At 49.8% G+C, this 14344-nt stretch overlaps 1 protein-coding gene across 8 annotated transcripts in view; it reads left to right on the forward strand.

The window, feature by feature from the left end:
- Positions 1-13561, forward strand: part of PARP4 (poly(ADP-ribose) polymerase family member 4) — a 2159601-nt gene extending 2146040 nt beyond the window's left edge. For all 8 annotated transcript variants that reach the window (XM_085621544.1, XM_085621545.1, XM_085621546.1 and 5 more), the window contains one exon: positions 12313-13561. In XM_085621544.1, the coding sequence (XP_085477670.1) occupies positions 12313-12493 (181 nt within the window). In that variant the 3' untranslated portion in view covers positions 12494-13561. The remainder of the gene's footprint in view (positions 1-12312) is intronic.
- The last annotated feature ends 783 nt before the right edge of the window (positions 13562-14344 follow it).

The following is a 14344-nucleotide window of genomic DNA, read 5'->3' on the forward strand; positions in this document are numbered from 1 at the left end:
CTGGTCTCAATCTTCCTGGAAACGTGGGAGCCTTCACCCAGCTTGATTCTTATCCACGTTTTAGAGTGGAGTTGAACTATTGCTAGTAGCAAGGATTGAGGAACTCCCCAACCTTTTAGTTTTTGCCACAATAGTTCCCGGGGCACGTGGTCGAAGGCTGCTTTGAAGTTCACAATGCAACAGTGCAGATGAGTTTGTTGGACAGTAGCTTTCTCTATTAGAACAGATAATGTCAGTAGGTTGGTTGTTCCGGATTTGGCCACGAAACCTGTTTGATTGAATGGGAGGCGCTTTGTTTCGTTTGCCCAGGTCAGGAGATCTTCCAATAGAATACTGGCGTAGTATTTAGACTCCATGTCAAGGAGGGCTATCATTCGATAATTACTGGGGTTGTTTCTCTTCCCACTTTTGTAAATAGGGTGGATATCTGAAAGAAACACGTTAGTTAGATTCCTAACCGTAGAATATCCCCAGACGTCAGGCTGGCTCCGGAAAGATTTTTAGTCAGCAATACCCTTGTGCGTCGTTAGGCGTTGTCTGCGGCTCCGCATCCGTCGTTGGTGTTGTGATCGCCGGGATGACGTCGTCGGAGTACTTAGACGCCACCCTCGCGCGCTGACGTCAGTTCTTCTTTTTTCCGCGCCAGTAAGCGCAGATCCGGAAAGAGCATACCCTTTAGTCACTTTTTTACTAAACTTTTTAAACTTTTTTGGTTCCTCTTTTGAGTCTATCTCGACTCCTGGTGCCGGTAGGGATGCCTGGTTTCCAGCCGTGCGATGCCTGTCATCGCCTGATGTCGGTCACGGATCACCACCGTCGGTGTCTCTACTGCCTTGGGGCCGACCATGATGCCGAGGTGTGCCTCGACTGCCGAGCCTTGACCTCGAAGGCTAGGCTGGAGCGGCCCCGCAAGCTGCTCGAGATCCGGCAGTCGGCTCTGCGCCGCTCAAGGTCCCGGTCAAGGAGGAGGTCAAGGGACCGGTCGCAGAGCTGCACCCATCACCACTCGTCGGGATCGAAGTCCTCGCATTCCGGTAAGTCGAGGCACAGTAAGAAGTCGTCGAATAGACGACATCACTCTTCTGACTCCCCTCGCTGGTCGCGCGACTCAGCTGAGGGTTCGGGGGTCACCACCCTTGCGGCTTCGACGGGGCCGCATCTGGCCCCATACCCTCCGGTCCCTGGGCCTAATCCGACTCCGGCGGAGATCCGAGACTTCCTCGTGGCCATTAGGAGTCTCACTTCGCCGTCGAGGCCTGCCGGCGTGCCTTCGGGCCCTGCAGGTCTGACTGGGAGGCCTAGCGAACCGGCGGCTCTGGCCCCGGCACCATCGTCGACTTCGGTACCGACGCCGCAGGCACCCATGGGATCCAGGCCTGGATCCCGGTCGACGCCGGTTGACCTTACGACCCCTCCGCCGGCGCCGACCCCTTCGGTGCCGCCCCCGGCACTTTCTTCGGATGACGTCATCCCCAGGTTCAGTCCCGGGCCGGGTCCGGCATCGGAGCGGCCGTTGCCTTTTTGGTGACAAAGCAGACAGTGCGCTGGAGCGCTTTAAGGACTCCAGGGCTACGGCCAAGTCCTTGGGCCTCTCGGCCCCGCACCCGCAAACTTCCGCTTTTTGCCCCTTTCGTGGACAAAGAAGGGGCGCCCCCACACGTCCGTCTAGCCACAGGCCGCAGAACGAGTCTCAACGCGGTCGCGGACGTGGATTCCGCCGAGGCGGAGCAGGGGGACAGAGAGCCGGTCAGCCCACCTCTGCTCCAGCAGCATCTGCCTCAAAGCCTTCCTAGTCTGACCTTTCAGGCCCATTCAACGCCAGTGGGAGGCAGGGTTCGCCATTACCTGCTCCACTGGCGTACCATCACGTCGGACAGGTGGGTGCTGCAAACGTCCGAAGGGGCTACTTCCTCCCCTTCAAGGCGACCCCTCCAGCCATGCCACCGCAGTACTGTGAGAAGTTGGCCTGATGTATGATGTCACTAGTTCTAGTGTACACCTTATATCAGTCCAAACAACCCTTTTGGTGATTGGTTGTTAAGTCAACCTTATAGACCAGATATCCTAGTGGAAGCATGGACAAGAGCAGTCTTAGGCTAAACTCTGTATGGCATGTGAAGCCAGCTGTTATACCATTACAACCCCTTGAATACCAAATGAAAGGACACCACACCAGATATATATAAAAGTAGAATGTATTTATTTTAACATATACCCTCAGCACTCTTTATGAGGTCAGAGGTCTAAGTACAACAATCTCTTAAGTAGCATACATTAAGTTACACAGTCAAAATACAGTTAGGCCCAGGGGCCACGCAAACCATATACTAAGAAGGTGGTATAAGTACCACGACTTGGGAGTAGGCCTAGGGCCTAGGGAATCGCTGGGGCTACACTACCCTACCAATAGTTAGGAAGTGGGAGGCCCACGGGAAGCGTGTGCAGTGTGGAAACACACACGCGGGTTACATTAAAGTCAATGAGAATGTACTATTTAGAAATAGGAAGAATAAGGACACTTCCGGAGTAACTAGGAGGAAGCAACTCAAGACTTAGACACTTGGATAGTCAATTTCCACTGGAGCACCGGAGTACTCGTGTTACCTCACCCACGGGAGACGGGTGCATAGGTGTGAAGATGTGTCGGGTGTCGTCGATGGATCCTATGGAGGCCTGAAGAAAAGATGCTGGCAGGCGACCAGGAGGAAGATGTCCTGGGGACCCAAGGCTGGATCTTGAAGGAAGGACACCTGCAAGTGGAAGGGACAAAGTCTGGGTCACTAGCCAGTGACCGGGTGGAACCAGGAAGGAACCAGGCGATGTCGTGATGATTACAGGTGATGTCCTTAAGCTTGTCTCTGCAGCCACGGGGACCTGGCGACGTCGAAGATGACCAGGACTGGGGTATGAGCTGTCCCACGAAGGATCTTGCTGCTGGCGGAGTCGACGTCCCGATTGGAGTCAACAAGCCTTGGCAAAGGCAACCCACACTGAAGTTGAAGTTCGCTTCTGGTGCAGACCAGGAAGGTCTGGGGTGCATCTCTTTTACAGGGAAGCAGGAGCCGGGAAGCAGGAGCCAGTCTGGAGGAGCCAAACCAGCAGTGTAAAGTTAAAGGTTCGTCGTCACAGAGGCTACTAGCCAATGGGCCAGTTACCGGACAGACGCGGCAAGCAGGAAAATGCAGAAGGGCCCCACACAGAACTCGTGGAGTGTGGAGGGCTGATCTTCGGTGCAGATGGTGCTTGGGGTTGGGGCTTCTCAATCCCCGGAGCACAACTTCGAGGATGCCTCAGAAGCTGCGCTGGAAGTTACTCGTCAATTTTCCCAGGTAGCCGGTCCCACGTCTCTCGTCGCCTCCACAGATCTCAGCTCGGCTGTGGATGTGGATCAGGGTCGGAGAAGTCTGGAGGTTAAGGCGCTGGTCAGGCTCTGCAGTCGGTTCCTTGTAGAACTTGAGCAAAGCAAACGGCAGGTCTCTTGATGGTGCCTGTTTGCACAGGGTGGCCACTCCTTGGCCACAAGGGAGATTCTTCAGTCTTCTTCTTGTAGAATGTCGAAGGTCCAGAGTTTCGTGTCTTGTTTCAGTTCAGGATAATCCAAAGTCCTAAGGACCCAGCTCCCACTCTTATACTAATCTGGGGGGCTGGACTACCTGCTAGGTCCCTCCTTATGGGTGGAACCAGGGAGGTGGGTGGTTACACCCCCTTCCCTTTGTCCAGTTTCGCGCCAGGACTGGGGCTGGAGTGCCCCAGCACCGGTTTGAACTGGACTATGCATGGAGCACCTTGTGTGCCCCAGGCAGTGTCTCGTTTCTTTCATCCCTCCCTGCCCCAATACACTAAGGCCTGTCTGGAGTGGTGCTAGCACCTCCCAAGGCAGGAAACCTATGGTCCAAGCCTCCCTTGCCGGGATGACTCCCAGCAGCAGGAGGTCAGACCTGTGTCGCGGCAGCAGCATCCATTTTGTGATGCTGGGGCTCTGGTTAACTTTAACCGGGTAAGTAGGACCTTAACATGTCTTCTCCCTCTAGAAGGGAGTAATACTATCCTCACTGCCAGAAATGGTGTGGGGGTAGTATTCCAACGTGTTAGACACCTTACACGACATGTTTTGATAAAGCCAAACCATAGTTACCATAACCGCGAGGATTATAAGGCACTTTAAGAGTATATGGTAGGCGATATCATAGAACAGCTATGAGGACATGGTTCCGAAAGCTGCAGACAGGCTCAGCTCATGCTAGAGCACCATCTCACATGTTACCAAGCACTCTGCCTCCAGGATTGTTAAGGCCTGCCATAGGAGTGGCTTACAGGTTACCCATGTGTCTATACATAAGGTAGGTATAGGGATACTATACCTAAGCAAGGGGTGATTACACGACCTTGCCCCAGCTGAGTGATCAGCCAGTTGTGTTATGATGGAAGGCCAGCCAGGGGTGACATAATACATGCTGCATCCCCGGGTAGGCCTAGGGTACACCTATGCCCTGGCACCTAAGGTGCTTTGTACAGGGCCTCAGAAGGTGATCCTTACCAATTGGGTTATGTGCCCAAAGTACATAGTATGAATTCAGAGAGAGAACAGCTGGGCTGTGGGTCTGATTAGCAGGCCCACAGCCACATCTAAGTCGAAAACCAGTAAAGCAAAAGCAAAAAGTGGGGGTGACCATAGGAAGCAGACCCTACTCTCCTACAAGTACCACCGCATGTCGGGGGATCACTTGTTACTTCTGCAGGAGGAAGTTACGGCCCTCTTGGCCAAGAAGAAGGTCGGGGTTGTTATTCCCACTACTCTCTGGTTACCAAGAAGGGCAAAGGGGGCCTATGCCCTATCTTGGACCTCAGGAGCGTCAACGCCTTCCTCCGGAAGGAGAAGTTCAAGATGCTCACCTTAGCTCAGGTTCTGGCTGCCCTAGACCCTGGAGACTGGATGGTAGCATTGGACTTGCTACGACAGGGTTGTAGAAGCAGTGAGAGAAGATGGAGGAAATCTTGGGATCCCATGGATAGGGAGGCCCACAAGTCTGCTCTACGGGAGTATAAGCAGAAAGTGATAATGGAGAAGCAGGAATACTTCTCCAACCTCACCAGCTCACTCACCTCCTCTAGGGAGCTTTTTAAAATTGCTGACTCGTTGTGCTCCCTCCAACTTCCAGACCCCGTAGTCAGCTCTCAGCGTCTCTGTGACGATATTGCAGACTTTTTCTATACTAAGATCTTAGATATTCATACTTCTTTGGAAGCACAACGTCTTTCCTTGCCGGAAAATCTCCCGTCAGTCCTTCCCAGCCTCCCTTCAGTCCCTCCCAGCCTCCTTTCTGTCTTTCCTTCAATGTCTCTGGAGGGTCTGAATGTTCTTTTGGATAAGATCAAATCGTCCTCTCCTCTTGATCCATTGCCGCTCAAAAAGTTAAAAGAGTGTAGGAACAGCCTTCTCCCTCCCTTACTTGAGGTGATGAATAAGGCAATTGCTCAAGGCACTTTTCCATCAATATGGAAGAAGGCCATTGTGAAGCCGCTCCTTAAGAAGCCTTCACTTGATCCTGGCCTCCTGAAAAACTTTAGACCTATTTCTCTGCTCCCTGCACCTGCAAAAATTTTAGAAGCTCACCTGAATCGCCACTTATCCTCTTTTCTTGAAGCCTCGGAGTATCTTGACATCACCCAGCATGGATTTCGAAAACACCACAGCACAGAATCTGCCCTCACCTCTGTAGTCGATAACATCCGACGCAAGGTTGATGCTGGACAAACTACTGTTCTTGTGCTATTGGACCTCACAGCCGCATTTGACACTCTGTCTCCTGCCATTTTAACATCTCGGCTTAGGGAGGCAGGTGTCACTGGGTCGGCACTGAGTCTCCTTAATTCCTTTCTCCTTGATAGGGAACAGAGAGTGATGCTCGGCAACCACCTCTCCCCTGCAAAGTCTCTGCAATGTGGGGTGCCACAGGGGTCGGCACTAAGTCCCACCCTGTTCAACATCTACGTGGCCCCCCTTGCTAGGCTAGTAAGATCGCAGGGGATGGAGGTGGTATCATACGCCGATGACACCCAGATCATGGTCTCGCTAACTCAATCCTCTGTCATAACATCTGCCTTTAGCTTCAGGTCCTGCATGCAACATGTTGCAGACTGGATGGTTACCAACTCCCTGAAGCTAAATGGCGACAAGACTGAGGTTTTGATCTTTGGGAAGGACCAAGAGATCTGGTCGAGTGAGTGGTGGCCCTCCTCTCTTGGTATCTGCCCGACTCCATCTCAATCTGCCAGAAATCTGGGTGTAATGTTCGACACTTCACTCTCGATGTCCTTACAGGTGAATCGGACTGTTTCGACCTGCTGGGGCGTGATCAGGACGCTCAATAGAATTCGCAGCTATTTGTCACTTCAAGCTCGCAAGCAGATTGCAGTCGCCCTTGTTGGTTCCAGGTTGGACTATTGCAACTCTCTTTACATGGAATCCAACAAGGGCCTTATACATCGACTGCAAATCGTGCAGAACGCTGCCGCACGTTTTGTCCTGGATCTCTCCAGGGCTTCTTCTGCTACTGCTGCGAGGAGAGACCTTCACTGGCTGCCTATTCAGCACAGAATTTATTTTAAAATTCTGTGTTTGACATATAGAGCACTTGAGGATGAATCTAAAGGCGCTATCAGCTCTCTGATTACTCGTTACCACCCCTCAAGGTGTTTGCGCTCTTCGGGGTTATTTCAACTTGTTGTCCCTCGCTTTAAGCTCACCAGATGGGGAGCCAGGGCCTTTTCAGTTGTTGCTCCACAACTTTGGAACAACTTGCCGATAGAGTTGAAGACCCTGCCTTCTTTAGCACTGTTTAAAAAGGCCCTAAAAACTTGGTGCTTTTCCAGAGCTTACACAGGTTGAGCTGCAGGAGCTTTGTTATGAGCTGGATTTGGAATTAGGCACCTTGACGCCCATTGGGCTATGTTTGCGCATGACAAGATCCCTTTTATTATTACTTGCAGGATGCATATTTTCACCTTCCCGGTCCTGCCGGCCCACGGGCGTTACCTGCGGTTCACGGTAGGCCACGAGCACTATCAGTTTACCGTGCTCCCCTTCGGCCTCACCAGTGCCACTCAGGTGTTCACGAAAATGATGGCGGTGGTCGCAGCTCATCTGCGCATATTAGGGGTTCCAGTCTTCCCCTATCTCGGCGACTGGTTGTTGAAGGCAGGCTCCCCCCGGGCAGTCGTCTCCCACCTCCAGACTACGACCGACCTCCTGCATTTGCTGGGGTTCTCCATCAACGTGCCAAAGTCGCATCTGAGTCCCTCGCAGAAGCTCCTTTTCATCGGAGCGGTTCTGGACTCGGCGCAGTTTTGGGTCTTTACTCAGGAACAGCGGGTTCAGGATATTCAGGCTCAGATTCCGATCTTACAGCCTTTATCCCGAGTCTCGGTCAGGTTGGTGCTGCGGTTGCTGGGGCTGATGGCCTCCTGCATCCTCCTGGTACATCACGCCAGGTGGCGGATGCGGGCTCTGCAGTGGGACCTGAAGTTCCAGTGGGCCCAACATCGGGGCAACCTGTCCGACCACGTCCGGATCTTGAAGGGCACTGCAAGACAGTTGCAGTGATGGCTCACGGACCGCGATTAGGTCAGTGGCAGATCCCTCTTCCTACCCCAACCGGAGCATGTAGTGGTGACGGATGCGTCCCTCCTGGGATAGGGGGGCCACATGGGAGAGGCAGAGTTTAGAGGCCTCTGGTCTCCGGCGGAGTCCCGGCTCCATATCAACCTATTGGAGCTGCGGGCGATCCGGCTTGCACTGCAGGCATTCCTTCCCTCTGTTTGGGGAAGTGTAGTGCAAGTATTTACGGACAATACCACCGCCATGTGGTATTGCAACAAACAGGGTGGGGTGGGATGGGGTCGTGAACCCTTTGTCAGGAGGCTCTGCGCCTCCGGACATGGCTGGAACATATGGGCAACCCTGGTGGTTCAACACCTGGCGGGCTCTCTGAACGCCACAGCGGTCGAACTCCGCCGCCGGTGCATGATGGATCACGAATGGCGTCTGAACTCGGACGTGGCGCAAGGCCTCTTTCAGCAGTGGGGAAAGCCTTGGTTAGATCTATTCGCCACCGAAGAGAACGCGCAATGTCATCGGTTCTGCGCATTGGAATTTCCAAGGCGGCACTTGCTCGGAGAAGCTTTTCGACGCGAGTGGAGTTGCGGTCTGTTGTACGCCTTTCCGCCTATACCACTTCTGCCAAGAGTGCTGAAGAAGATCAGGCGCGACCGGGCCCAAGTCATCCTTGTGGCTCCGGATTGGGCACGAAGATACTGGTATCCCGAGCTACTCAGTCTATCAATCGATCCCCCGATTCGACTGCCTTTTCAGGAGGACCTTCTGTTGCAGCAGCAGGGGACGGTCCTCCACCCGAACCTGTCCAGCCTCCACCTCCATGCGTGGAGATTGAGCGGCGACAGTTGATGCCCTTTGACTTGCCTCCTGAAGTCTGTGATGTCATTCTGTCAGCCAGGCGTCCCTCCACTAAAACGGTATACGCCTGCAGGTGGAAGAAATTTATGGCATGGTGCACAGCAAAGGCTGTGGATCCCCTCTCCACCCCTCTTTCTGAAATTCTCCTCTTTCTTCTTTCCCTGGCCCAGCAGGGCTCTGCTCTGAGCACCCTCAAGGGGTATCTTTCAGCTGTTTCTGCTTTCTTACGGCTTCCTGATCAGCCTTCTCTTTTCATGTCCCCTGTTGTTGCTAGATTCTTTAAAGGCGTTACTCATGTGTTTCCTCCTGTCCCTTTCATAATGCCTCAGTGGGATTTGAACCTGGTGTTGACCTATCTGATGTGCGCTCCTTTTGAGCCACTTCATAATTGTCCTCTTCGTCTTCTGACTCTTAAGACTGCTTTCCTGGTTGCCATCACCTCGGCCAGACGGGTGAGTGAGCTCCAGGCTCTTTCTTCTAAGCCTCCTTTCCTCTCTGTCCACCCGGACAAGGTTGTTCTCTGGACTCGTCCTTCCTTTCTCCCTAAGGTGGTAACTACCTTTCACAACGGCCAGTCTGTTACGTTACGAGACGCTGGTGCTGTCTCTTGTGTCTTGTCCGGGCGCAGCTTGCGCTGCTCCAGGTTATGTAATTCTCAGTGTTCTCTACATCGCTCGACCAGTCTTGCCTGCTGTCTCCGATGGCGTGTTGCGGCATTTCCTCCTTCCTGTCCAGCGTTTCGGCCTGGTCCTCTGTCTGGTGTTCCAAGAGGGCTGGGTTTCTCCAGGCTTTCCTGTGTTCTAGTTGACGGCTTGGGTCCATCCTCCGTGTCTTCCCTTTTTTCTCTTCTGGCTGGTCCCACTTCTCTACGTGGGTCGGTGTATGTCTATTGAATGATCCTCCTTTGGGCATTGTTCTGCATTTCCTTGGCCTCTGCCCTGGGCCTGCGCCTGGCTTGTTCTGGGTGCACTGCTCCATGGTACTGTCAGCTGCCGGCTGCGCACGCCTGCTTGTTCTGGTCCACCGTCATGGCCGTTATTGTGTTCCCTTGTGCCCCTGCCTCTTGTTCTGCTGGGGTTTTGCGCACCTTTGCCTTTTTTCTTATTCCTGCGTATCATGGCTGTGAGGCCGTTCCTGCCTTGACTGCTTCCTTGCGGCTGATGCTTGTTCAACTGGCCTCTGTCGCTGTGTGTTTTCCAATGGCAGGCCCTGCCTCCAGTTCTACCGCTTCTCCCTGGAGTTGGGGTCGGTCTTTTCCTCCTGGGTGCTCCTCTGCGTCTGTCTGTCCCTACGAGTGTTTGTGGCCGTTGTGCCTTGAATGTGCTTGGGGTCTCCTAGTCTTCCCTTCGCCTTGTTCTTGCTTACTTCTGCTTGTTGGGGGCTGGGCCTCCCTTCTTGTCCCTTTGGCACATCACCTGCTGGGGCGCTGTGTTTCTTCCTACTGGGGAGGTTCTCTCGCAGGCCCTCCTCCCCTCTGGGTATGGCTAGGGTATCTATTCTACGTTAAGGAATCTGCGGCTAGTAGTCTCTATCAGATGTACAAGTTACTTACCTTCTGTAACGATGTATCTGGTAGAGACGATTCTAGCCGCAGATTCCTTCAGGACCTGCCCTTCCTCCCCGTTCTGCGAGGACCTTTCAGCTTGGTCTTCTGCACTCGCCTCCCTTCGGGTGGCATTTGTCTTCTGCGGGTGCTCTCTTTCTCTTCCTCCCTGGCGGGGTGCTTCGTTCTGTTTAATTGTTCCCCCTCCTTCTTTACTGGTGATTGGACGGTAGGTTCATGTGTACTTTTGCATCCCTGCACCCTGGTTCTTCCAGTGTGGGGCCTATTCATACTCTCCTACGCAATCCTCTGGGTTGGGGTTTCTTGGCTGTGCCTCAGCCCTTAGCTTTTTACAGGGGATATGACTCTCCTTGAAGGTGTTGTCGTGAGGTGCTTTGTCGTTACTCCTCTGTTCCGGCTTTGTTGCCCTTCACTATTATAGATTGTGGTTGCAGCCTTTCTGTCGTCTGCCACGTCATTTTTAACATGTTTTTTCTGCCTCCAGGGAGGTTATTGCCTTTGCTTTGCAGGGTTGCTTCTCAGAGCGGTGCTCTGCTCTTTCCTTTCCATGACTTTCAGTATCGCAGTGCTTGGCACTGTCCCTCATGGTGCTGTTCCTCACCATTCACTTCTTCCCTTTTTTTGTTTCACTGATTTTTTTTGCACACTGTTCCCATACTCTCAGTTTTGTTTGTGATGGCTACGCGTTGTGGCGAGGAAAAGTTCTCCAAAGAAAAATGCGTCAGCGCGCCGGGGCAGTACTTATGTGACCTCGCTGACGTCACGTCTGCGGACGACGTCAGGGCGGGGGTCGCGTGGTATCACCCCCGGCGCGCAGAGATGTTGTGGCAAAGATTTTCCGGGTCCAGTCTCACGCCTGGGGATAATTCTACGTTAAGGAATCTGCGGCTAGAATCGTCTCTACCAGATACATCGTTACCGAAGGTAAGTAACTTGTACTTCTATTTTGGAAAGGTCGCAAAAAATAACTGATGTCAATGCGCTGGGATGGCACCTTTGTAGGCACCACAAACGATGCCAGCACACAGCCAAACGAAGCCACCTACCGGCGCCCAGAGGTACTGCTTGAAAAGTTTCCAGATCCAATCTGATACCTGGGTATAGAATCTGCAGCAAAATAGTCTCTACCAGATAAGGCATTACCAAAATTAAGTAATTTGTGCTGCTTGATTACCTTGGTTTCTTGGTGGTCAGATTTCAAATAGCAGAACCTCTGATTACTGACTGGAGCGTATCAAAATACTTCTGGGGTAGCTGGGAATTCCTTGGACTGCATATACTTTACGAATGGTTAAGTGTTAGTAGTAGAAAATGGATCAATACTATCTGGTAGAGAAACCAAAACAGAACTTGACCCTTGTGCTTGTCCTCTTGTAGGGTCAGTGGTATTTTTCAAACCATACTGGGAAATTTGATGATTTACCATCATAAAATATGACACTGCTCCCTCCAGTCACAAAACGCTGGGTATGCCTTATCTATTAAAGATGAGGGTGGGGCTATTCTAGAAAGCATTTGTAATTCTGCTGGTTAGTCTTTAGTATGCCTATCTGTTATGACTGGGAGTGTAAGAGGAAGGATAACATTTGTTGTTTATGCATTGATTTGCGTAGTTTAAATGTGGATGTACAGATGATTGTCTCGGCCTGCCTCATTGAGATGGCATAAATATAGGGTTATCCTGTGTTCCACAAAGGAACCTGGGTGTATTTAACAACAAGGACAATGTTCCTTCAGGAAGTATTTGTCAACAAATCCTATGAGTGTGTGCTCACTGGCAAGTAGATCGCCCCTTCCTTGTTGGCCTGGTAGCACACCATTACATTACTCAGTTGCACACACAGTCGAGAAAGGTACACCTGAACATTTGTTTGCTCCACCTGGGAAATAATAAGTGGATGGACCACTGCTTGTCACTCACACCAAGTACTCATTTAGAACTAACCAGGGTAGAACATTCTGAGAGCTTTTTAAGTGACTAGTCTGCATTATGAAGCCCACACCGTCGACTAGCCAGTTGGAAAGCTCACAGAACGGTGTTCTTGCTGTTCTGAGCATCACTCTGTCAGTTCAGCACACAAGCATCACTAGCTTACAAATCCCAAAACAGGCTTAATTGGATAGAAAATATGTATGTGTTTTACAGAAGGTGGCAAGTGCTGCAGTGACCTTTTAACAAGAGTTTGGAGCCTGAGCATTTATTTACTTCACGAATTGAGAACTGGGACCCAAGTAGTTTTCTGAAAAGTAATTTTTTTTTAATGTTGATCTCCAGTGACAATTATTGGCGTCTCTCCAAGGCCACACAATGGGCAAGAAACACTGATCAACAATATCCAGGGATCTGCGGCCGACTAGACCTGGGGAAAGACTGGAACTCTGCTACTCGCAAGTTGTTGGGCATCGATCCAATGGAAGACAGCTCTCCCCTTGCCAAAGCTGTTTATGTTTGTTAGATTGGCAAAATTATTCATTGTTTGTTTTTGTGAAAGTATTTCATACTTGTAATATAGGGAAAGCCTAAACAAAAAAGCATGTTATTTTCTTTAAAAGAAAAAAAAAGGATTTAGCCATATACATTGCTGTGGTAATTATCTTTGAGACTTAGGACTCAATTGAATCTTGAATTATGATGACAGCAGAAATATCAAATTTTCCTGTGTTCGTTTTGAGTAGCTGGTCTGGTCCTCTACTTAGTTCCGGCCAGAGTCACTCTCTCACAGAGCTACTACAATCCATACAGAGAAAGGGGCAAAAGGAGAGTTGCTTCAAGCCATTGGTTGTTAGTGAATTAAAAAGCCAGTAGTTGATAATAACTGTCTTTCATAACATATGATGTATTTGATTAAACTCAAGGAAGTTTGCAATTTTAGTGAGAGAAAGGTGCAGCAAAACCTAATATTATTTTCATTTCACATAATGGGATAACCGGACCTTTATAATAATAATACATTTAGAATGGACAACATAGAAGCCATCTGTGTGGCTGAGGACCAGGTTGAGTGAGCTGCCAGTAAAATATCTAACATCATTAACATCATCTGCTAGTCTTCAAACAGAAAGTAAAAGTCAGGCCTTTTTGCATTTGCCTTCAGGTATTTGTAGTCCTGCAACACTGATCTGGAAAACAGAAACCAAAGACACTTGAAACATTTAAAAACTAGGACTAAATGAACTGCTTGCACTTAACTAATTGACATTTATGGCAAGCACATGACTGTCGAATGATTACATCTAAAACAAATTGCTTGTTTAATTTAACCTTTATGACTGCCTTGTATTTTAAACATATATTGTAATAATCATGTTTAATAAGAACATTTATTAAATTGTGCTTCTTTACCTAAATAAGATACACATTTTAAACGAATTACTCGTACACTGCTATATCGTCTTTTGTTGCTCTACAATACTTGTCAGTTTGCTGTGATTTTATGCTCATTATTCACATAGTTTTCAAAAAGAGTTGGGTTTGATTCAAAAGCAATCTTGTCTCTATCAAATAAAAAACATGCAATTAAAAATAGTGGACTACATGTTTTTACTCACTGGTACACAGACAAACAACATCAGTTTCGCATCAGGTGTTTTCTCAGCCCTGGTCATGAAATCTGCAAGCACATAACAAAAGCTTCTCCAGAACCACTTATGCACTCAGCATACTTTTATTTATTTATGTGACAGTTTATATAGTGCCAAATTTTGTCTTACTACCACTATAAAGGGCTGAAAAACATGGCATAAAATGTGGCTTTGAATCACGTTTGTTCTTCTTTTCTCTGTACCTCAACCATTAGTGTGTGGCCTTATTGTACTGCGTTTACGTCACAGCCATGCATCATATTTTGTTCAGCAATCCTTTAACAGTTCATCTGAATCAAGGATATAGAAGCTGAAGAATATCGCCGGCAATGCTCTCAAAAACTTTGATCAAGTCCCTGTTTGGACTTTTTTAGATGTAGAGGTGATCTCCAGCAACCCCTGTCACTCCAGTGAGAGATTGGTTGATCTAGTAGATCTGGTGGGTTACGTCATTGCTCCATGTGCCACCCCACTTTCCGAGTCACCTTCTGGAATCCTCATGCCTCAAGGCACAAATAGGCACATTGCTAGCTAATGTGCACATATACCCGCATGAATCAAAAACCAAAAGGATTTCTAAGGATCAGCGACTGATAGTCTGGTAATGTGAAAGGAAAGGAAATGCCAATGTAATTATGCACACAAGTGCTAGAACAAATTCCATCTATCCTGCATCTTCCCATCACATCTATTGATTATGATACATTCAGAGACTCTAGAGAGAT

Source organism: Triturus cristatus, chromosome 8, assembly GCF_964204655.1.
Source record: "Triturus cristatus chromosome 8, aTriCri1.1, whole genome shotgun sequence".
Classification (NCBI taxonomy): domain Eukaryota; kingdom Metazoa; phylum Chordata; class Amphibia; order Caudata; family Salamandridae; genus Triturus; species Triturus cristatus.